Genomic DNA, 24,988 nt, shown 5'->3' on the forward strand with positions numbered 1-24,988 from the left:
ATTCAAATAAGGGTCTTTTTCCCTGGCCTCTGTTCAAACTAGAGAATTTGAGTGCTGGACCAAAGAGAAGGTTTGTACCATTAAAGCTCGTAGCTCTGCTATGTCATCTTAAGAAATCATTAATAGAAGATATCCAATTGCAATTGAACCTTCTCCTTCTTAAGCAAGAATCCTGACTACTCCTCCTTGGTACTTTTGATTACTCAACATTCCTTTTTATTGTGCATTTACTTTCTGACTTACTGGTCTTACTTTCTATAACTGGCTCCTTATAGTACAACAGAAAAAAAATCTAATTATGATTTTATTTACAAAACCATAATTGAACAATCAGGTAAGTTTACACTGTTCATGTTTTCATTCAGTGTCCACTACAGCCAATGTAAAGACATTTGCACACTAATGGGCACTTATTCAGTCCCTTACTGATGTTAAGAAGCAGTTGCTCCAGTACTCCACCTCCAAATTCAGTGGGAATGGTATTTTAATTATGCTTCTTTGCCATATCCAATAGAATTTTAGGTTGTCAGTTGTTAGATGCCATTTCTCTTTGATGTGGATTTTTAACATTTTTATTAGACTTGCAGACCTGATGGAAGAACATCAAGAAGAGTTAGCAACAATAGAGTCTCTTGACTCAGGAGCTGTCTACACTTTAGCTTTGAAGACTCATATTGGAATGTCTGTGCAAACATTCAGATACTTCGCTGGATGGTGTGACAAAATTCAGGCAAGTGAATATGTAAAGGAAGTAGTCAATGGCAGTACTTCTCTACACTTCTTTTTTGTTGTTGTTCTTCTGAAACAGTGCAAAAAACCAGTAAAAGGAAAAAGTAATCGAGGAATCAAAAACTAAACCATAATTAGAATTTTACCTAGAATGGGTCTCCCTGTCAATACAAAAAGGTAATCCACCTCCAGTTGGAGAATATGGATTTAGAATGTGACCCTAAAGATCTAAGAAATCAGCTAAGGTGTCACAGTACATATGCATGCTTAGTTAGCACTTGATTATTCGTGGAACAGAATATCATTGTGCTTATCATGCAGGTAAGTGCAGAGACTCATGTGCTATGCTACAGTCTGACCAAGGCTTGATGGCACAATATGTGGCTCAGGTTCAAGAGCATTTTCCCAAGTATCTTTTAAGATCCACAATCAAGAACTTAATCCAGCTCTTTTTTGTCTATCAGACCCTCACTTAATGTTCTTTGATACTATTGTTATCTGTGCTTTTATTTCATTCAGGAGCTGATTACAATATCCACAGTAGGCAATCAGACAGTAGAAGAATCCCCACCCCTTTCCCTGGTGCAAAAATGCTTGTGGTTTTGCAGCCTACTCTGTAGCTTTCCAAAACAAACTTACATGGCAAATCTACTTGAATAAAACTTATTAAACAGTATGAAGATTTGTTCCTCTTCTGTCTTTTAGGGTGCTACAATTCCAATTAATCAGGCCAGGCCAAACCATAATCTAACATTCACCAAGAAAGAGCCATTAGGGTAAGTATCACTTTTTTCTTCATGGTGACAGCCTTGATATGCAGAAAAGCCATTGAAAAGCTGCCATCAAGTATGTAATCTTTCCCTATTTTTTCCCTATTTTAAGTGTCTGTGCAATTATTATCCCCTGGAATTACCCACTGATGATGCTTGCATGGAAGAGTGCAGCATGCTTGGCTGCAGGCAACACGCTCGTGCTCAAGCCAGCTCAGGTAAAAGCAAAAAGGAATATACAGATGGCCCAGGTGCCCCTGTTCAGGAAAAATAATTCAGGCAATCTAGCAGATTTCACCCATGGATTGATCCATCATATGTACCCATGGGTTGACTGTGTCATATGTTTTAAAGTGCCTGTATAATAATACAAATTGCCACCATGATACAAGGTACTGATTGTCTCCAATTCTGCTCTGGCACTACTCTCATTTTCAAGAATGAATTATTTTCCACAAGAAGCCCTCACTTTTAATTTGTCAATACTGTAAGAAGGGGAATATTGTATCAAAACTAAGATGTATTGAATGTAAAAGCTATCATCATGCATTTAATTAAAATAGGAGACCTAATCCAAATGTTTCTACTTAGGTCACACCTCTGACTTCCTTGAAGTTTGCAGAACTCTCAGCTAAAGCTGGATTTCCTAAGGGCGTTATAAATATTCTGCCTGGTTCAGGTAAAACTTCAACTAATCATTTTTCTGGGGAGAGAGGGTCATGCTAAAACTGGTGAACTAGGACTTTACCTATTACATAAGCACATGTATCTCCACAGATAAGAGACTTGCACCTATGTCATACAGTGATTTCACATATTTTCAGAAGAGAATAGGAAAAATTTATAAATCAACTGGCTCTAGTTGTTGGTAAGAGCTCTCAGCCTATGCCCTTTGCAAATTCACGCAAATAGCATGAACAGTCTGGAAAAGAATATGTTACAGAGACACGTTTCACTTGATTGTAAAACTTAATTTTTCTCCCAGTCTTATCATCACATGGATTTAAATGTGACTGTGAGACTTAGAGCAAGTTGATAAGATGCATATTGATCACTATAGGTAAGTCACAGTCCATACTGTGTTACCTGATGTCACCATTTTCCTCTTTCCCCCAAGGAAGAAAAGCAACAGAGCAACTGTATGGGTCAGGGTTTGTTACAAATCAGATAATTCCACATACAGTGGAATATTGGGAGATTCTTTAGTCTAAACAGACGGGGGAATTTGAAGGCACTGATGTGATCCAAGTTAACTAATATGAAATATTTCATAGTGATATGAAAAAAGCTGTAAATACAAATAAGGATGTCTTTTTGTACTTGATTGACATGTTGTTAGCTCCTTTTGCATTACAATGCTGCTGGAGTAGTAAAAATTACCTGTATACTGTCCTGTTACACTGTTTTCCTCACCCTGATAGGTGGCTTAGTGGGACAGCACCTGTCTGAACATCCAGATGTTCGCAAGGTTGGATTCACTGGTTCAACACCAACTGGTAAACAGATCATGAAGAGGTACTTTCAGCAAAAGATTAATAAATAAACACTGCTTAATCTGGTTGTGAAGTATCTTATTAGCTATACTGTGCATGCAGCAGTAATGAAAAAGCATAACTGCATATGGTTGTTTACTGCTATGTAGAATTCTACTAAGTCATATTGGAAAATAGAGGTTTATACATTTTCACTAGTTATGATTCAAAGAAAATAATGAAATAAGATATTAAAAATTGATGATTATTTCTATGATTATTTTTGTTTTTTACAGTGCAGCTGCTAATCTGAAGAAAGTTTCTCTTGAACTTGGTGGTAAATCACCATTGATCATATTCAGCGACTGTGAACTTGACAGAGCTGTAAAAATGGTAATGTTGCTTCAAAGTAAAATATATTCAAAGCTTTTGTGATGCATTCTCACAGTACTGCAATATTCTTCTTGACTTGCCAGAAAACCTACCAGGGAGCCCTTGCATGAAAAAACGTGCAATCTCGTAGAAAACAGACTCAGATTCTTTTTCTACAGGATGTTTCTTTATGCCAGCACAATTAAACTGTCCATGCTGCACCAAAAAGGCAGGGATCAGTACTACAAGAAATATACTTTAGAAAAGACAACAAAACAAAGAATTGAGCTCCCTGTTGGCATATAGTTCTTCATACATCATCAGCCATAATAATTAACCTTCCCAACCAGCCATAACGTTTAAAGTTCATAAATAAGACGGGCAAATGAGAAATTGAGTGGATTTAGGGAACTTATTTCCTGCTCAAGTAATCTGATTCATCAAAATGACATTGGATGCAGTTTGATCACTGAGAAGTAAACAAAGTTCTTCCACACTGTTCTTATCCAAAGTGCTATTTCTGTGAATTCTCTAAACCAGCATAAGTAGGTACTGCTACCAGGAAGAAACTTAAACACTTTCACCATTTTTGGAGTGTCTTTTGGCAGGACAAGAGTCTGAGTGACTACACAGTGAAGTATACATGAAAAATAATAAAAGCTGGAACTCTGCAGTCAGTGCACTGCTTGGCCCCACCACTGTTCTCACCTGTACAAGTGAATGGGTAATGCAGAGCCTGGCCTATTCCTGGCATTGCTGGCTTTAAATGATTGTGAGTCAATGCTTTTTTACCACACACTTGACACTAACGTGTGATTCTGGTTATACCTACCAATGCCAGGACCCTAGGCCTTTCCAACTGCCAGAAAACAACTTTTTAGGGATTTTATTTGTCCTGCTCTTACTTCCCCCACCTCCTTAAGCCCCTGGAAAATCAATGGCAGGTATCAGTCCTTGGTAAATAAAAAGGAACAAACTACATGGGATCTGAATCCGCACTCTTGAAACAGGAGATTCTCTGCAGATTAGAGTTAGGTCATGTTCACCCAGTTCCATGTGACTTTTGACACAAGCAGTATTGCTCAGTGGATTAGCACAGTTTTATATTTAGTGGTCATGCTGCCAGCCCTCTTCTGTGTGATGCTGCAGCCAGTGTTTCTGTGGAAGGCTGATGGAATGGACAGAGCACTGCTCAGGGGTTAATCCTGAGCTATGTGTCTCCACAGAAGCATGTTTCCCAGTTATGAGATCGGTCTGAGGGTAACAAACACTGAATGGAACCCAAGGGAACAGAATGAAAGGAAGACTGAACAAAAGGATGCATATAAATATTAATGTTTTTTTCCCCGAACAGGGTATGGGAGCAGTATATTTCAACAAAGGAGAAAACTGCATTGCTGCTGGCAGGTTGTTCGTGGAAGAATCAATCCATGATGAGTTTGTTAGTAAAGTGGTAAGATATTCAAGGACTAAAGTTTAAGTAATGTTTTACTGTGACAGAAAGATCCACTATTTTTATAGACACTTATATTTCTTATTTTCAGTTGCTTAATTTCTTGTTATTGCTTATGATAGGCAATGCTGCTTCTCAGGAACTTCTTACAGGGTTAAGAGGAAGCATTGAAGGGAGATATTTTCATCAGTAATGCACAAATAAGTGACATTTAAATAGATACTGTACCTTTAGTGATAGTTCGTATTTAACTAGGAAAGTAAGATTAAAAATAATTACTGAACTTAGGTCAATGGGATTGAAGAAGGCTGCTGTGAAGTTTAAAAAAAAGCATATTGGAAGTATAGATAGAATAATACAAAGGTCACTGCTAAAAGTCCAATAGTCACCACACTGTACCATTGGAGAATTCATTTATTTTGCTCAAGAACAGGAAACCACTGTCATAACTCATTTAGCACTGGTAAAAGCTAACATTTTACATGTCTGTCTTGATAGCAGAAGAGAATATATACGTGAGCACTGCATGAAAAACTTTCAGAATTAACTAGAGATTAGAAACAAAAGACAAAGCCTCATTTTAAAAAGGGAGGAACATTACATCTTCAAAGAATCCAGTCCTTTCTTAGAGCTTATCTTCATAGCACAAAAAAATGCAGCATCACAAATCTCTGGTCACTGTAACAAGTATTTGCTATGTTATGTAACTTCATTTTAATTGGGTAACTCATAGGTTGAAGAAATAAAAAAGATGAAAATTGGTGACCCACTTGACAGATCTACAGATCATGGTCCACAAAATCACAAGGCACATTTGGAAAAGCTGCTGCAATATTGTGAAACTGGAGTTAAAGAAGGAGCCACTCTTGTGTATGGAGGAAGACAAGTATGTAGACCAGGTAAAATACTTTTCAGAGGTATTTGGAACGTTTACACTTTATGCAAAAGCCATCACAATTGCCTCAGCTGCATTATGTGAAGTTGTAATATCATGGGAATAGTACCAGGTGAGCTTATGATACCACAGGGCTTTAAAGTCTCACATTATGAGAAGCTGTGCAACTGAAGTGTAAGTTATGACATTGAATCAGAGTCTAGTCTGTATGGGAATGTTTTGCTTATTTATTCCTGTTAAGGCTTTTCTTGTAACACCCTTGAACTGTCAAGAGCCATAAGTATAATCATATTCCTTTAGATCACACTAACACTAAAGCTGACTGAGGAAACTACTAGCAGAGGTATTATTATCAAAATCTTTTTTTGCTATATTGACAACATGCACACCAAGCTCAGTGGGCAGACACAAAACCAACGTTTTCTCATGGACATCTGTCCTTCATTGATAATGAAGAAAAAACATTTACATCAGAGTTTCAAAACATAATGATTGCATCCCTAAATAAAATGAAAGTAGAGACTCATAACTATAGGAAATCTGTGTAACAAAACTAAATGGGAAATCTTAGGGAAGGGAAGGGAATTTATATAAAATCTCTGAAACTGATTTTATGCACTCAGAGAAGAATACAATCACTCACCAAGACATAGGGATTGCTTGTGTATAACACCAGGACAGTTCTTAATTGACAATGATGAGCTAGCTTTTGGACAAGTCTTCACACCCTTCAGAAATGAGCAGTCATTATGAGGCAATCCTTTGCCTCAGGCATGTATTTCTCTTTTTGGAATATACAGATCCTTATGGCTACAGTGGCCTCTGCAACATGCTGTAACCTTGTCTTCCTGCTGTCAGAGTACAGGGGCTTCTCCTGAGGAATCACCTGGCCTGTGACATGCAGACCCTCTGGCCTGGCAGGGAACAGCATGTGTTGTCACTGATCAATACAGGCCAGGCTTTTACCCTTTTTACTGACGTTTCTCTGGTGCTCATACACATGCATTTCCATTCCTACTTCATTCATATCTATTTTCTGTTTCAAGTTGTAACTTATTTATGACCTCAAAGTATGGCAAAGAGATGGCCTGGACAATAGGATACCATTAAGCACTTTTACCATGCTCAAACAATGTTCTATCCTCTATTTAGGTTTCTTCATGGAACCCACTGTATTCACAGATGTTGAAGACCATATGTATATTGCCCAGGAAGAGTCCTTTGGTCCTGTGATGGTGATTTCTAAATTTAAAAATGGGTATGTTCTCCTCTTGTCACTGTTAGAAACTTCATTTTCCTATTTCCCCCCTAAGTGAAGAAGTGATAGCATATTCAGTATTTTGTTAAATCTTGTTAGACCAATCTGAATACCTAGATCCTCTTCCAGCTAAATTCTGAGAAAATACATTTTTTTATTAGGGGGTATCCTGCTCCATATCAATATAGACCTAATGCTGTTGGCAATGTGTGACAGGATAGAATGCAACCCTAAGTGCCAGTTCTTAAACAAGACTTAGTTTTCAGGGAAATGTTTTATTGAAGTTGATGTGGTAATTGCAACAGCTCAATTAAATTATAAAATGTGTATTTTTCCCAGTGGAATTGCTGATTTTTTCTGTCACAAAAGACCACGAAGTGTTGTTGTGCGTTGTGTAGCACTGGCATGTTACTGTTGCAAATGAAAATTCCTCTGTATGTTTTGTAAACTGCCAGTTTTAATATCTTTCATTTCAGAGCATAAGAATTATTTTACACACAGATGAGATTGAAACCCTACATAGAAACTTCATATAAGTATTTCCACCAGGTTTCATTTTCTGCACTTTGATAACGCAGTTAAGAACGAGCCACATAGATAACCCTTCACATCCATAAGTTATGTACAGTGCTAAGGAACTATATTTAATTTTTTAAAGTTTTAAACTGTTATGGATTTTTGAAGCTATATGGAGATGACATGCAAATAGAAAAGAAGTACTCTGGAAATGGCCTGAAAAGTTGTGTCTTGATAGAAGACATAATAATAAATGCTGACTTTCAGCATTTATTCTCCATTAACTTGTAAAGCTGGCCAAAAATTTAGCAAACTGATTCATCATCTGCTGCCAAGCTCTGTTTTACAAGTATTTTTGTATTGCTTTAATCCCCAAGTTGTACAGTAGCTGAGCAAAGTTGGTATGCATACAGCAACATTTCCTGTGGCATTTCTCAGTGTAGATATTAACCATTGAAACGTAAGGCCAAAAGCTTCACAAGTTTGAAGCAAGGGTGTGAATTTCCATGGATTTGTCAGATTGACACACCGATCCTTCCTTAACAAGTTGGCTTCAAAAAGGCTCCTTGGAGAAGGCAGGCCATGAGAAAAGGTGCTTCAGTCCCACTGAAGGTGGAAGGTGGCTAACACTTGTTTACTTTACCTAGATGCCATTAGATAATTTCTTTCTCCCACAGGGATGTCGATGGAGTATTGCAACGGGCAAATGCCACAGAATATGGCTTAGCTTCAGGAGTTTTCACAAAAGACATAAGCAAAGCTCTCTACGTCAGTGAAAAGCTAGAAGCTGGAACAGTTTTTATTAACACATATAACAAAACTGATGTGGCAGCACCATTTGGTGGATTTAAGCTGTCTGGCTTTGGGAAAGATTTAGGTAAGTTGTTCTCTCCCTCTCTTGTTTCTCATCTGAGAGTCCTAATCAATGAACAAAACATTTTGCCTGTGTACAGGGTATCCAGTAAAATGTGAGCTATGGATGCACTTCCTGCAATTCCTCCAATTACAGTAATCTAGTTTCTCTCCCTTCCTTCAATATTCACACCTCAATACCTCCCATTCAGCTCTTCCTGTACATTTACTAAATAATGCTATAGCACACAGAATATTCCCCCTCCAACTGCTCTCAGAGCAGTCAAATTGCAACTTGTCCAGAGCTGCCTACAGGCTACAAAATGCTGTCAAGTAACAAAGATACTGGCCAAAATCTTTTTCCCCTCAGAAAGGACACTAATTTAGGTTTCTCCTGTAAACTTTAAAGAGCATGGGAAACTTTTTTATGCCTTAAAATGTCACCAAAATTTGCCAACAGCCACAGAGAAAGATGCATTAAAAATATTTTCTTTACAAAACGAGTTTTTTTAAAAAATGAAGTCTACCTTGTCAAAGAAACTTTACAAGTCTGGACAGATCAATCCTCAGGACAAGGAAAAAAAGGAAACCCAAATTTCACTAACACGACAGATTTTTGCCTTTGGAATCTCCAAAGCCATTTCCTGAAACTGAGTGATGGTAACAGGGAAAAAAAAGATTACTGATTTTTACACAGCTTCTCTACACCTATAAACTTTAACACAGGCAAAGCAAAGTTCATAAATTCATCTATGAGCTCTCAGTGGCCATCTAAAGACTGCTGCTGCTCCAGTCCCACCCGGGGGGCTGCTTGTTAAATTCCAGCTCTTTTTTCTTTCCACATCTGTTGGGTTTGACCTCTTCTTGTCAAAACAGTTCTGTAAATCTCAGTGGGAAGGTAAAGTAATTAGTTCCCATTGTTTTTATGGACTCAAATATTGGCTACAGCATTTTAAATTTTTTTCTTAATAATAGTTACAGCCTGACAACATTCTCTCATTTAGCTGCTATTCTAACAGGGGAATATTTTGCTTGTACAGGTGAAGAAGCTCTTCATGAATATCTCAGAACCAAGGCTATCACTGTGGAATATTAAAGTAACAGCTTCACTTGGGAAGTAAACTTTCAGCAGAGTTTGAATCTTGATGACTACATGAAGCACTCAACACCATGCCTAGGATATGCTGTCTGCAGTGCTACAACTAAGCAAACAAAACAAAACACTCATTCCATGGATAAATTTCTATAAATCAAATCCAAACTTTAGTCTCACTGACAGATAAAGGCTTTTTGAAATTACCCTGAAATTATTTAAATTATGCAGCAGCAACAGCTGGTAGCACAATTCCTGTCTCCCCCCACCAAAAAAACCCTAGAACATGATTCAGTTTATTTTTTTTAATAGAACTGAAGAATGAGTTCTCACATGCCTACTTTGTATTTCTGTGACAATACTTACATGACCATTTTAAATCATTAGTCATTAGGCTTGAACTAAAATATACTGATTATGCCATTTTTGCTATAAATCAGTTCAAGTTTTACAGTAGCAATTAAACACTCTGCTCTGGTGATTCTTCAGCAGTACAAAAACCTTTGTGCCATACATAAATCAATGCAAGAAAGTGCACTTACTATGATCTTTGTATAGTACATACAGAGTTCAACATTGGTGTTAAACTATGCATTTCAAGCTAAAGTTACTGAAAATATTTTCTACCTTTTTGTTGATACAGAATGTGTGATCTGCCTGCAATTTGAAAGGTGATTACATTAACAGATTAAAATCACTTGTGTTGTGCATGTGGACTGTTATCACTCTTTCGTACAGCATGATTATTATTTTGTATTTCATACTTTCGGGGTTTTTTTAATCTGTGGGAAAATCTCCTGTAAAATGACCAAGGTAAGATGTTGGCTTTAAAACTTTTTTTCTGTTGGAAGAAAACGTTCTATAGATTGAAACCTTATCTAACAAACTATGCCTACTAAGACTACTTGCTCTTAGAATGCAACACCACCCAAAGCTTCATTTGATCTGTGTGCTGCCATTAAAGGTAGCAGTCTGATTCTTTGATTCCCATCCTTCCCCTTTGCTAAAATATTCAGTGGTTTAATCATTTAATCCCAGTAAATCGTGTCTTCATTCTATGTTTAAGTCACATTGTGAAAGGAAGATCAGAATCCTTGTTTCTTATCACAAATATTACAGAAACAGATACTAAAACTGGAGCTTTAAGTATGGGATTCAAAATAAATTTTGTAAATAACTGCAGGCTTCAATTCATGACATTAAGTTTAATATTTGAGCAAATACAATATAGAAAATTTTACCATAATGGTGTAAAAAATACAAAGTTTCTGTAAGAAACAATGACATCCAGCATGACAGACACTTCTGAAATGCAAACCAATCTATGAAGTAAATACAACAGCCCAAATCATTGTATTTGATCCATCTCAGGCAAGTATGAATGAGACTCACTGATCCTAGTTTCACAATTGTTTCAAGCTAACCTAAGTACAGGCCAGCTGAAAATTCACCTTTTTATCCTTCTGACAGTGACAGTTGTTAACCAAATGGAGAGAATGGAAATGTAGCAGGGAAAGTGGGGGATGAAAAGTGTAACTTAAAGCAATTGTAACACCCCAGAGGCACAGTGGACCATTTGAATATGGAGGTTATTGGCACAGCCACGAATGTTTCACATGTGAGCTTGTAACATTCCCGTAAAGGTGCAGAGCTCAATGCAGGAAGAGAGTAAGTAATCCTCTGCCATGGCTGTCCTTACCCACGCTAGCCCAGCTGGAAAGGACCTCAGCCACTGCCCTGGTGTTCAGCAGTCATTGTCATGAATGCAATGTAGACATACCTCTGAGGTACTTTAAGATAATGTTTAATATGGAAGACACTGTACATAACAATATAAAAACAAAGCTTTTTTCCTAGTTAACTCTTTCTTGCCCTTGAAGTAAAAATGTCTATCATACTATAAAAAAAGCCATTTTCAACAAAGCAACAGAACAAGAATTTTAACTTAATTCGTTCAAGTGATCCTTACTCAAGCTGCTTTCTCAGTCTAATCTACTACAAAGTCCATGTCCATGTTTTTGGATGAAACAAGTCGTACTTAAATCTTCAGAAACCCAGCCTCCTTCAGTCATGAGTTGATCCTGAATTCTCCACCACGTAAACTGTAGCATTTCACACGAGAGATGCTACACTGGGAAACAAAATAGTTTTAAGGGCCAAGTCTTCAAAGTGAGAAGACATGAGTTGGTTTGGTTGGGTTTTTTTAAAGTAAAATAAAATGGATTTACTCATTCACTTTGCTGTCCAAAATTTCTATTTTGCCCTTTTCTCCCTTTTGCTTAGGAAACTTAATGTTGTCTATTGTCACTTCATCGCTGACAGAGTCATCTTCAGATTCCGAGTCATCTTCTGAAGTTAGCATCTCCTCATCTGTATCAGAATCACTCAGTTCAACTACAGCCACATTCTGGGGGGAAAAAAAAAGATCTGGGTTAACATATTATACATTTCTGTATCACTTCTATCATTGGAGTAAAACATAAAGCAAACACATGAAACATCCTACTACCATAAGAAAACCACAACCACAATATGAAAGACTTTTGGGTTTTCCTAGGATTATGACAAATATCATGAAGAGATGCCTAAATATTTAAATTGTAATTTATCTTGCCCTATAGCAAATATAAGGCCTGAATCCAACCAGTGGCCAGTAAATTTTTCTGACAGCTCACACACCAAAGCCCAGGCTGCCTTATCTCTGCCTTTTACCTTGTGGGTCTGCAGGCCAGAAGGCACTTGGCTGGGTCATGCACATACCACCTTCATATTAAAATTTTCTTATCTAAGCATGTGGCTGCAGCACTTTAGTTAAAACTAGAAAGAAAATATTGATGTGACTGTGAATAAATAGACAAATACCAGCAACAAAGGATCACAACAACATAACAACTTTTCTAAACTCAAGATCTATAGTCAGTCCTAAAAATACTGACAGAGCACAGCTTAAAGCCAGTTACTACTCTTACACTAAAGTCTTGTTATGCCTTACTAGGCATACAATATAATTGTCCAGTTTCTAACCCAAATTTTCCTATGAGATATTTAAGATAGAATTTGTGACTTTTGATTCAGAGTTGCTGATTCAAAAGTATGTCTTACTCTGGTCCTAAACTACTCCATCTTCAGTCATTCAATTCTGCAAGTTTGAAAACCAAGTTGTAAGTATCAACCAAATAAGCATTTTTATTATATCTATGTTTTGCATTAGCAGATCACAGACTAAAATGGTAAAGACCTCACCTTATCTATCATATTAGCTCATTCTAAGATCAGAGAGTTATTTTAATCACATCTAAATTTACTTTATAAAATTAAAAACATAGTAAGTACTTACCATTTCTATAACTTTTTCAGTTGCACTGTCTAGATTTTCAATATCAAATTGATGAGCTGGTGCTGTTATCATTTTTCTTCTGAGCTCATCATTTGCCTGGGCCATCTGTGGTAAAAAGCTCTGTACTCGGTCCAAAACTGAAAAGAAACAATTATTCAAAGAGATGCACATCAGTTTTCACATTTATACCTCAGAAACCTGAGCCGTTAAACAGATTCCATTTCAACTGTAATTTCCAGCAGCCTACAGAATTTAAGATGTTTTAACAGAAGCATTTATTAAAGTTTTCAATTTTCCAAGACATAAACAGCAAAAATATATTGGATCTATTGGTCAGCATTTGGTACAGGAAGAAGTCACTTCAACGATTCCACTTGGATTCTTAAAACAAAATGTGACTACTTTACAGAAAACTTGCTTTCAAATTCCATGGTTTAAAACATATATTAAATGCCATCCTGAAGAACTTCCATATCAGCATTATCTCCAATGGAAATATAATTGCATCCTCTTTTCTTCCCTTTTAAGGTATAGTCTAAAGGTCTCAAAGAAGATGGAAAAATTAGCTCTAATACAGATGCCATGCTAGACTAATGAAAATCAACATAATTAACAAAAAGAACTCTGAAATTAAGATGGTGAGAGAGAGATAGATGCTCTAGGTTGAAGTATGAAGCACTTTCTACAGAATTATCTCTCTAAGCTCAGTGGGACTTCCCAAGAATTTTAAGGTAATCAGTGTCATTAGGAGAATCACACTCATTTCCCTTCCATGGAGAAAAAGAATATGTTCAACCTGCCTCAGAGTCTTTTCAAATAAACTTTGCTGCACACATGCAGGTGAGCCAATCACTAGTTCTCTTTCTTTGAGAAGAGGTAATATTCCAGGTGAGCCTCACAAAGGTCTAACAGGTATAATGTACCTTTGAAACACTGTCATCTTTGTAGAGACTTTTATCCAAGAAAGAATTTGATCTAACAATTTTTTTTTTTGCTATTGCTTTTTAAATTTCAGTTCAATCACAACACAAAAATACAATAATTTGCCAGGAGTCCATTTTAAACTAAATGCTTTTATACAATAGATATATCATACTGAGAAATTATTTCTAAAAAGAAGTAAAAAACCCAGATCAGAAAAAAAAAAAAGGCAACAACTGAAAAAGAATAATCTGTCCCTAAAACTTACAGCTGTAACGCCTAGCATTGCAAAATATAATTTACGTCTAAGTTACATGAATAACCTGCAGGACACGGAACTGCAGTGGAGGACCTAGCACCAGTAGAAACTGAACACAAGAGTTTCCCCCTTTACCTGTGCAAGGAAAGCACTGAAGAAAAGGTTATGTCACAGATGTTACCTACTCCTTGACACTGTTCCAGCAACAAGCTCCTACTTACCACTGCTCCTTGGCATCCTGACTGTCTGTAAAGTCGTGGCCTTCTTGCTGCTACATTTTGAATTGATCAGCAAAATGTCTTCCAGCCCTGCAAACAAACAAGTATTACAGTGCTTAAGCTGACAAGTTCTCTGTAGTTGTCATCTGCTAATGCTGCTCTTGAAAGAAAGAATACAGGGCTACATGGGCCGCTGGCCTGGCCCTGCAGGCCACTTCTTACAGACTCACGCTGTATTTGAAGTATTTACCCAAGATTTATTGAGAATTACAATGCGTTGAAAAACTACCTGTAATATCCCACAGCAAAGCACAGCGAGATAAGAGCTAAGGCGTGCTAGTCACACTGATTTAAATCCCTGTGTGATGAGAACAAGCCACCAACAGCGGGGCCAAGGACCTACGCTAACCGCGGGCAGGAGCAGCGCCGTGAAATCCAAGCGACGCAGGGAAATTCAGCATCAATTACACACGTAAACCCCCATGACCGCCAGCAGAGCCATCCGCCCGGTAACAGTAACCAAAGCGAAGTTTTCCGCCTTTTTAACACTGTTTTTTTGGTTCTCATGAAAACGTCGTCACGAATGCCGATATTATTTAAACGTGGATTTCCCCCACCCACCCACCTCCCCATTATTTACTCCGCATTACCGCAGCCGTGCCCGGGAAAGCAGCTCCTCAGTACACGAGGGACCAGTGGCGCACCGGCGGCCGGGTGGCCTGGTGAGCCCCCTGCCTCGGGCTGCCCACGATCCGAGCCCCCGCTCCCCGCCCTCACCTGCCCGCCGTCCCACGTCCAGCAGCTCCCGGGACGCTCCCGGAGCCCCCGCTCCGCCGGGCCCCGCCATGCGCCCGCCGCCACGGCAATGGCTCCGGCCGCTCCGCCACGGCAATGGCTCCGGCCGCTCCGCCGCGGCGCCGGCAGCGCCCCCGCAGGGCGGGAGGGGCACGGCGGCGGGAACCGCGCGGGAAGGGAAACAAATCGCCTTGCGAAGAAAAACAAACAAACGAACAAACAATAACAAAACAAAAAAAAAACAACAACAAAACCACGAACACCCAAACAAAAGAAAAAAAACAATAAGCGGCTATTTTGAGATCGTCGTGAAACGATCAAGGGTTGGACTTGATGATCTTAGAGGTCTTTTCCAACCTGGCTGATTCTGATTCTATGATTCGAACCTTCCGAAATGCAACAAGGGCCCTGCACCTGGGGAGGAATGACCCCAAGCACCAGCACAGGCTGGGAGCCGACCTCCTTGGAAAGCTGCTCTGAGGAGAAGGACGTGAGAGCCCTGGCGGACAACAGGCTGTCCATGAGCCAGTAGTGTGTCCTCGTGGCGAGGAAGGCCAGTGGTGTCCTGGGGTGCATTAGGAAGAGCATTGCCAGAGGCCAAGGGAGGTGATCCTGCCCTTCTACTCAGCCCTGCTGAGGCACACTGTGTCCGGTTTTGGGCTTCTCAGGTCAAGAGAGACATGGAGCTCCTGGAGCGGGTCCAGTGGAGGGCTACAAAGATGATTAAGAGACTGGAGCAACTTTTTTATGAGAAGAGACTGCAGGAACTGGGCCCGTTAAGCCTTGAGAAAAGATAGCTGAGAGGGTACCCCATCATTGTACATAAATATGTAAAGATGGGGTGCCAAGAGGATGGAGCCAGGCTCTTCTCGGTGGTGCCAAGCAATAGGACAAGAGGCAATGGGCAGAAACACAGGAAGTTCCACCTGAATGTAAGTAAGAACTTCTTTACTGTGCACTGGAACAGGTTGACCAGGGAGGTTGTGGGGTCTCCCTCACTGGAGATATTCAAGAACCATCTAGACACAATCCTGTGCCATGTGCTCTAGGACAACCCTGCTTAAGCAGGGAGGTTGGACCAGATGACTGATTCCGTGATTTGGCACGAAAAAGTCCATCCCATCACCTAGAAGAACCATGAGTGTGTGGAACAAAGCTGCCAGCAGGTAAAGTCACTTGAATGCCTGCCAGTAACTGCTTGTCTCTGAAAACTCTCCCATTTTCCTTGTCAGAATTTGACAAATGCACCTAAAATTAAATTTCGGAGCCTGAGGGAGTTTTAATCATCTTTTGGAAAAGAAACTTACACAACCACCAAGTTCAGTTGACACTGGCCAACCTGTTATTCAGGATTTGTTCTGCAGTTTCTGGCCTTTATCTGTTTATACTCTAGACAATGTGAAAACTGTAAAAAGAGAACTGAATGGTTCATAAGAAATGAGGTCGGAAGTACAAGCCAAAAGTGAGCAAAAGTAGCAATCAGGTAAGTGGTGTTTATAGGCCCTCATTGCAAAGAACACAGGGGGGAAAAAAACCCAAAAAAACAAACAACGAAAACCCAACAAACCACCCAGATCCCAGTGTCTTGGCATTAACAAATCCAAAGCAGTAGGAGGCAAACCTTCTGCAAGGCCTCTGCAAGAGATCTTGGGCCTCAAGTGAGTCTGTCTGAATTTGCACACGATGCAAAATAATAGTGTGGGAACTTCAGATACTATATATCATCCATGGGTATTATGTGATTTCAGTGGAGGGAGGGGCATAATGCTGTCAAGGAACCTGTAGTAGGGAATGATGAAATAATTGCCCAAGATCACCAGACATGCAATTAGAAAAGCCAGAAATAGCAGCCTCAGGTGTTATTCCCAAACCTGAGGTTTATACTCTAACCTGTTGGCAACAGAGGCAGACATAATCATTATCTGATTTGCAAGGTGGCCCAACTAGGTATCCACACTGTGTAACATGTGAGCACACACAGGGCATGGATATATATGGTTACTACTAGGGCAGGGAAACAACCAGATCTGTAGCCCAAATTCCCAATAAATTCAGGGTTGAGACAGCTGAATTAATAGCTCTGAGGTTTGGGCTGCTTCATTCATTTAATGCAGTATTGACTCAAGAGTTCAAGCTGATGCCATATATTTCACTCTTGTAGCACAGATTGTTTTGGCCCCAGTCCTGGAAATACATTTTCCTGTGCTTAAGTTTCTGCTTTGCCACACATCCCCACCACAGCTAGCGCCAGTTTATGTCAGACACTTGGTGACTTGCCCATGCTGTCTTTTGTTCTGTCTGTAGAAAGGAAAAGGGATGCTGTAGGCTTGGCTGCTGTCACCATCATTAAATCCCAGTTCTCTTTTCTTCCTCTTTCTTCCCTTTCACCTCCCACTTAAGGCATGTTCACTACTTCAAGTTGTTGAGGAACAATGGAGGAATAGTATAAATAATGATAATAAATGCATAAATTTAGCTGGCTTGACTGTTTCAATGTATTAATATAAAGTGTGTCTCAAAACAGGAGCCCAGCAAGGCCTTGGCTTTGTACTTAGCAAGGGAGTTCCTTGCAGACTTACATGTTGTGTGCAGTCTAGCTGGGCAAGAAAAAGGATTCCAACCGATCCACACACTTAAAAAACCGGATTCTTGAGGAAGCTGCTTTTAGCCAACTGGCAGGAAAGAGCGACAATGTCCCGGTAGCTGACAATCTGGAAACAGCGGCTCTTGTGCTACATCGCCAAGAAAGCTACTGCGAGTGGAAGCAAAGGCACCGCCACCGCCGGCCCCGCCCGGGGAGCGTCCCTGAGCCCCTCTCCCCAGCCCTTTGGTCCCCGCGGCTGCGGGGCGCCGGCCGGGCCCTCGCCGAGGGAGGGGACCGAGGAGGGAGCAGAAGGACTCAGCTGCCACCGAGGGGACCGGGAGGGAGCAGCGGGGAGGGAGCAGCGGAGAGGGGGCGGCGGCGGGTCCCCCAGCGCGGGGTGACACGGGCCGGGGCTCGCCCTGCGGGGCCGGGCTGTGAGCGACCGCGGGCACCGCGCCCCATCCCGTCCCCTCGGCCGCGCCCGACTCCTCCCCAGCCCCGCCGGGTCCGGTGGCAGCGGCGGCTGCTGCGCATCACGGGCCACATCATCGCGGGGGCCGCCCGCCCTCCGGCCGCTTCCGCGCTTGCTCAGTGGCGGCGGCGCTCACCTCAGCCGGAGCTGTCACCGCCGCCGGGCTGGTCCCTCCCGCCGCAGCGATGGAGCGCGGCCCCGGCGCGCCGCCGGCACCGCTCCCGCCCAGGTGAGGGGAGGGCGCGGCTCGAGGGGGCGGCGGGGCGAGCGCCAGCGAGGGCAGAGGGGCCGGGCGGGCCGGCGACCTGCCGCCCCGGGGGCGAGGGCGGCGGCGGGGGCCGCGGGCGGGAAAGTTTCCTCGCGAGTGGCGGAGCAGCCCCGCGCCCCCGGAGCTCCGCGCCGGCCCGCCGCGCTGCCGGGCTGCCCAGGGGCTGGGGGGCACTCGGGGCCGCCCGACTCCCGCCCGCCCTCCTCCCCCGCGCGATGCCGGCCCCGGCCGGCGTTCCCCGGGTGCGGTGGGGCTCGTCCCCCTCCCCGTGCAGCGGGCCCCGAGCCGCCCGACCACCCGCCTGCCCCCGCAACCTCCCTCCGCGCACTCCTTTCCCCCGCACCCCGCAGCCGCTCGCCGGCCTGCCCGGGGTCCTGTCCTGGACCGCGGATGCTGCGGGCGTTTGGCCCCGGTACCCTGCGCTCCTCAGAGCCCGGAGCGCGTTTCATCATGTGCGCGTAATTATGCACTGCTCCAGGTAGCCCGGACAATGAGCCTTTTCTTTGGTTTCTCTGTACGTGCACAAGACCTACCCAACATTGCCAGTGGCCCTTATTCCCTGGCACTCTGTACATCCGTATGTGCAGGCAGTTCTGCTCCCACCTTTGCACCCATAAAAATATGCCACTCTTGTCACCGCGGTTGCAGTTGCTAGCGAAGCATGGAACCTCTACCCGAACAGCACACGGACAGACTTCGACGATCATCTCTTTTTTTGTTTACAAGCGTTTAACATGTGATGGTGCATTTATTCTCTTTCCATACTTTTCTGCCAAAACATAGAAGCATTTTGTGATTCAGTCTACTTTCTACTCTCTCATTATTTCTCAATTAAGTTCAGGTTGTAACTGTCTATTTCTTTATTCTCAGGGAATGTTACAGTTTCCTCTTCCCTGATCCCACTGTCCAGGATACAGTTGTGTGTCTTCTTCACTTACATTTGATCCTAGGTTATAGACCACATTGTAATAAGTGGATCATATAAAATTAAAGAATTGTTTAGTCCTTAGGAAGAGTCCTAGCAGTGTTTAGTAGATGTCCCTAGTTATCCTCACTTTACCAGTTCAGTAATGCGAGTAAAAAGATGAAAGCAGGTAGAATGACCTGTTTTGGCAGCATTCCCTACATCTACTGCCCTAAGAGATTGTGAAACTGGATCCATAAATACTGCAGACACTTCAGAAGGAAAAATAGCAGTGTATAATTTTCTTTTCAAATACTTCTAGGATATTATCCACAAAAAAACCCCAACAATGTGAAGTCTGTATCCTAGTGCCTGAGTTAATAAGTAATTAATCTTTCCTTGGTGCTGACAGTAGAAAACTGTAATCAGGATCCCAAATAGTACAGTTTTGACTCATCCTGGTAAGTACTTACTGGTTACTTAATCTAGAGGACTGCGTTATCTCTCATATTTCATACTTTTCCTACCTGCTTTTGATGGGCTGCAGGATGTGATTTGCCTGGTATTTTTCACATTGGCATTCCATTTGGGTGACTTTACAACCTGTCCACATTTCACAGCCTTGCTACCTCGTTTCTGGCTCTGTTTTGATCTCTTCTAAACGAGTTTCCTTAGAAGTGCAGAGGCAAACCAAATCCTTTTCTCACAACTGCTTTTCTCTTCCTTGGGTCCAAAATCGAAAGCTGCCATGTTCAGGAAGTGGAATGCAGCAGTCTCAAACTTGTCTGAAAACTGAGCCTGAGGCTGGCAGGTCTTTCAGTGTCTTACTCTCAAGAAGGCATCTGGAGGTTCTTTAATCTATTTATTTCCCCTTATCATTTTTTCTTTTTGTTTCTCTTGCTGTTAATTTAACCAACAACTGCCATAAAATAAAGACAGTGTTAACCAGCTTACTGCATAATATTTAAGAAATGGTACGTAATGCCCTTATATCTGCCTTGCGTGCAACATTTGTTAATTTTCAGCCTTTTCCCCTATCTTTAATACTCAACACTAAGTATCTGCTGTAAATAGTCTTAGCCCAGCATACCACATTGGTTTCCGGATTCTACAAAATGATTAATGATAATACAGTCTGTTTGTTTGCTCTCTGTAATGCTGAGGTGATATAGTGTAGCTTTCCCTTTCGACTGATATGTCCCCTACAGCAGTGTAAATGATTAGCCACGCTGTGAGAAGGGTATCAGTGGTACTGACACTTGTTCGTATACGTGTCACAGTAGTGGAGAAGAGGCCATGCAGATCCCTGTATCACTTCTGCAAATTGTATTCTGAACTTCAAGAAGGCCCCCAAACCCTCATATTTCAAACTTTACAGAATCTCACAATTGTTGAGGTCAGAAGGGATCTCAGGAAATTTTCTATTCAGCCACCTCTGTTCAGTGTAAGGTCACGTAGAACAGGTTACTTGGGGCCGTGTCTGGTTTGGTTTCGAATATCACCAGGGATGGAATCCCCATAATCTGTTTGAACCAGTGCTCAACTGCTCTCACGGTAGAAAATATCCAGCTTTTTCTGAGTTCAAATTACATTTCCAGTGTTTCAGTTTGTGCCTGCTACCTCTCATCCTTTCAATGAGAAGAATTTGACTTCATCTCTGAAGACACAAAAAGAGTCTTTCAAGCCAGACAATAATCCAGCTTCGTCTTTGCTTATAATGGCAAAATATTAAAGTTCACTGTTTTGTTAACATTTTGTATTACTTTCCTGAATCCCTTTCCAAGGCTTGTTCTTCTACTGAGAGGTGTTTCTCGGATAGGCACATTTATTCAATTGTATTTTATTCTGTACTACCAAGAAGTGCAATGTAGAGATGATTACTGCTTTAAAAGAGCACCTGTAAAAAAAACGTTGGAGCTTTTAGGAAAAATGGGGTTTGACTCTGGTGTTATTAGCTTTGGATTCTGTGAAAGCCCTCAATATTACTTTGACAGGGGTTATCTTTTGGTTTTGTTAGCCACACTCTGAAAGAAATCAGAAATTTCCCTAGACCTAAACTTTGATAAATATTTGTTTTAGCCTTTCATAATGTTGACTCTACAGAAGTTCCATGCTCGATTCTTCTCCCTTCCCCTTTTTTTGAAGGGTCTTAAAAGATCACTGTGATTTATTGTGTTCATGCTTTAAATAAATTATTGGCAGTCTAATCCCTATATGAACAAATTTAGCTGTAGAATCTATTCCCTTAATCCTGTTGATGCTAGATGTTCTTTAAAGCAAGGGAAAGTATAAAAGAAGCATTTTCTTTCCCATGCTTTTGAGAACTGCATTATAGGTGTGTTTAAAGCAATGTTAACAATTCTTTGGGCAATAATAAAGAGAGTTCTTCGAGCCTCTTCCTGAACAGTTACATTTTCTTTGTTATCTTCATCTTTCTCAGATTTATCAAGCCAATCAAAGGCAAAGGATGGGAAAATGTGATAATGATCAGGTGTTAAGTTTCATAGCTGAAGTATCTGATATTTTTCTAAAGCAGCTGTGCATTTCCAAAAGTCAGCATCTCTTCCAGCTCATAGTCCTGTTTCCACAGCATTTACTTCTGCCTGTCCATTTTCCACATCGTATATACTGTCTCCATGTGTAATTTTTAAATTGCTGTGTGCATCAGTTGTATTAATTCTTATGGGTAAAATTGGTTTGTTCTCTGTTAGTGCCTCATTTTTCAGGAACACATCTTCAGTGAATGGCAGGGTATGGCTCTATTTCTTATTTGTTTATGTTTGCAGGACTGTTTGTTTATGTTTGTGTGTGTTTGCAGGACACAGAGAGAGGTAAATACACAGTAATTTTGCTATGTGAAGGAAAATAAGAAACTATTAAAAATAGGTACTTAGGAAACAATAAAGAGTGAATGATTATTTTCATAGTTTGGGCACGGCTCATTATTTCGCTTGTAGTGACAAAGACAAGGTGTCCTTTCATTTCACATACAATGTGCCAGATATGATAAATTTGAGGCTGCTTCCTGGCTTCTCAAAGGATCTTTGTCTCTCTCTGTTTTTTTTTATTTTAGTATTTCACCTTTTACTGTCACCTCCTGATTATATATCAAGAAACCAGATTCACTTATCTCCTGTTCCTGCAGAGACTGGGGATGGGATTTTTGAGATTTTAACTGCCTTTTCTTCATATGAGTTACTCGAGTAGAGTTTGCTTCTTTAGCTCCCATATCTTTTCTAGACAACACATAACATAGGCATTTTTCTTGTCAATGATAAAGCTTCTCAGGAAGGTCTTCTCGTCAGTTCCTTAGATGATTTGCTGCATCTTGTAGGTGCAAAACCCCCCTAAAAGTACAGCAGTATTAACATCCTATAATTTAGGATGAAAATATTGACATTTGGAAAATTATGTTTGTTGGAACAGGTTTTTAGAAATTAATAGTTACATTCAGAAGTCTTCGTAGTTATCTTCTGTCTGTATGCTCTGAAGAAGTAATTACTCTTCACCATATACTATACTATACTTTTACAACCTAAACAATTTTGTGATCCTTTATTTTTCAGTTTATCTTCTTAAAATTCTCATTTTCCAGCATTTATCATTAGTTCACTTTTTGTCATGCTAAATCTTTTTGGTAGAAAAAACATAAATGACTGTCATCTAAACTGCTTTATAATATTTCAACTGCTAGCCTCTTCCTGCCTTTGGAACTTGACCAAATAATTTTTCTGTTCTCCTTTCTTTTTCTCCTTTTAAGTGCTATTTCTGCTTGTTAACACTTTCTCATATTAAATGAAACCACAATCTTCTCGAAAGATTTGTTTCTTAAAAAAAATGAAAAATACAAACTTAAAAGAAGAAAAATCCATATGTTAGAAATGTATGGATAATTAACACAAATATTTTTGGCTAGAGTTGCAGTTCCATGAGTCATGGTCTAGCACTCTGGTGATGTGACTGGAGGACATATGGGAGAAACCACAATGAGAGCCAGACTACTCTGCCTTGTTAAAGCTATCAGAAAATTTTCTCAATGTATTTTACTGTGAGTGAAATAAAATTCACTTGTTACTCCTTCCCTCTCTTAAAAAAAGATACTCCCCTCCAAAAAAACCCAGTGAGGCTTCTGTGGGTTTCGGTATGTGTCTTTCATCATGAACACTTTCACATCTTAATTCTACATCCCGTTCTTCAATTCTATCATAAAGTCTCTCTAATCTGGATGTTTCTTGTGACCAACTGAAACTCAGCTGGCTAAAGTGATTCAAAGCTTTTCCCCTAGCAAGCTTCCTAAGTACTGTGCCACTTCCCATCATCATAAATCAGTTGGAAACCCTCAGCACCTTTGGCCATACCCTTCCTGAAATTTTGATATTCCTCAGTTTCCATGAACTTCTCTTCTCTTGTATTCCTCTTAATCCTTCTGTAAAGTGAAGGATTGCTTGTCATGGAAGTTGATAATGGTTAGGTTGATGGTTTACTATTATGTGTGCTCTAATAGTCTTTTTTTTATGATTTTTTTTGTTCGTTTTTTGTTGTTGTTGTTGTTTGTCTTTTTTTTTTTTTTTGTTGTTGTTGTTGTTGTTGTTTTTTGTTTTGTTTTACGTAGATAGTGCCACCCTTGGGCCAGGAAGAAACAGAATTGCTTCTTCATGTTTTGTCTCTCTGTAGCACTTAACAGAGCACCATTTTGGCCTGTGGTTAGAGCTCCTCTGGGATAGCAGCAAAAGTTGCTTTGTTATTCATAATTAAAGTGTGTGGAAAGCAGAATTGAGGCCTTGGAGTTTTATGCACTTAAAGGTTCAATGTAGCACAGTCTGCTACAGAGCAGCAAAAGATCTTTGTTGCTTAAACTCCTCTGTTGGTCTTGTGGAAAAAAAAGATTGCTCTTTCTTGCAAAACTTCTTTCTAAATCAGGCCATAAACTTCGTTGTCATTTTAAGATACTCATTTCTTGGTCAGAACTCCCTTGGATAAAGCAAGTGATAGCAAGTTCCTTCTGAGTCATTTCTTCACTCAAAAAACCCAAACCAAGTAATTCTATGAGCAACAGGAATTTCAAGTTGGTTTGCTCTGACCATATAGGATTGAATTATCTTTAATGTTTGAAGATGTCTTAGGGCAAAGGCACACGTTTGGATCTCTTGCAAGGCTGTTGGTTGCTAAAGGCTTTGACATCTCCACTCACTGTAAAGTCTATCTGAAATTGCTCCAGAAATATTGGATTACTTAAAAGCGTTAAAACAGAGGGATTGAAAGTGTAGGGATCATAATATAAACAATATGATCTTAGGAGCTTGATTTTCTCAGGAAATGCAGACTAGAAGTCCTCCAACTCTAAAATATTTTTATTTCCTACAGTCTGTAAAAGTATGTTTTTGCAGCTTTGCATAGACACAGTATCATGTGCTTATGGAGTTGTTATCCCACATCATGCTGGTGTAGGTCTGCCTGACCTTTGTTTCCTTGTTTATGCTGATCATTATTTATTGTGTTCATGGAGTCTGTTGTTCTGAATATCATTACTATCGTCTTTCCTTGATATTGTAGTATTTTATATTTAACCTGATTATTATGTTTGCTTCAGAGAAAAATCAGTTGTTATGATTTTAAATTAGGATGATTTTGAATTTTACCTGCTAATATTGGTTTGTCATCTTTTTATAGAGATAGAGGGCTGGGACTGTCAACACATAAGGACTTTGTTACCCAGAATATTTCTTTGGGCTTGCCACCTCTGATGTGTTTTGAAAGTTTTTTTGGTTTTTTTCCCATTAGCATAGAGTGTGAGGAGCAACAGTGGCCCTGCTGTGCATC

At 40.4% G+C, this 24,988-nt stretch overlaps 3 protein-coding genes across 5 annotated transcripts in view; 2 read left to right on the plus strand and 1 right to left on the minus strand.

Moving 5' to 3' along the window:
• Window positions 1–10,456, plus strand: part of ALDH1L2 (aldehyde dehydrogenase 1 family member L2) — a 35,170-nt gene extending 24,714 nt beyond the window's left edge. Inside the window, 11 exon segments of the mRNA XM_051784367.1 lie at window positions 580–730; window positions 1,435–1,505; window positions 1,612–1,717; window positions 2,091–2,178; window positions 2,921–3,014; window positions 3,268–3,364; window positions 4,698–4,796; window positions 5,530–5,695; window positions 6,844–6,949; window positions 8,143–8,342; window positions 9,358–10,456. Of these exon segments, the coding sequence (XP_051640327.1) occupies window positions 580–730; window positions 1,435–1,505; window positions 1,612–1,717; window positions 2,091–2,178; window positions 2,921–3,014; window positions 3,268–3,364; window positions 4,698–4,796; window positions 5,530–5,695; window positions 6,844–6,949; window positions 8,143–8,342; window positions 9,358–9,413 (1,234 nt within the window). The 3' untranslated portion in view covers window positions 9,414–10,456.
• A 742-nt stretch (window positions 10,457–11,198) lies between these two features.
• On the minus strand, window positions 11,199–15,022 carry NOPCHAP1 (NOP protein chaperone 1). Its single transcript, XM_051784401.1, has 4 exons — window positions 14,923–15,022; window positions 14,149–14,235; window positions 12,748–12,884; window positions 11,199–11,817 (listed from the first exon to the last, which is right to left on the minus strand). Exons 1-4 carry the CDS (start codon window positions 14,990–14,992, stop codon window positions 11,635–11,637), a joined length of 477 nt encoding a protein of 158 aa, XP_051640361.1. The 5' UTR covers window positions 14,993–15,022; the 3' UTR covers window positions 11,199–11,634.
• Window positions 15,023–17,929: 2,907 nt separating this feature from the next.
• Window positions 17,930–24,988, plus strand: part of SLC41A2 (solute carrier family 41 member 2) — a 52,606-nt gene continuing 45,547 nt past the window's right edge. Inside the window, exon 1 of one of the 3 annotated variants that reach the window (XM_051784375.1) lies at window positions 17,930–18,225. The gene's annotated coding sequence lies outside the window, so the exon portion shown is untranslated. The remainder of the gene's footprint in view (window positions 18,226–24,988) is intronic. The other 2 variants (XM_051784377.1, XM_051784378.1) reach the window with 2 other exon arrangements.

The sequence above is a fragment of the Manacus candei genome, unplaced genomic scaffold (genome assembly GCF_025592945.1).
Source record: "Manacus candei isolate 608988 ecotype Guabito, Panama unplaced genomic scaffold, ASM2559294v1 h1tg000018l, whole genome shotgun sequence".
Lineage (NCBI taxonomy): Eukaryota > Metazoa > Chordata > Aves > Passeriformes > Pipridae > Manacus > Manacus candei.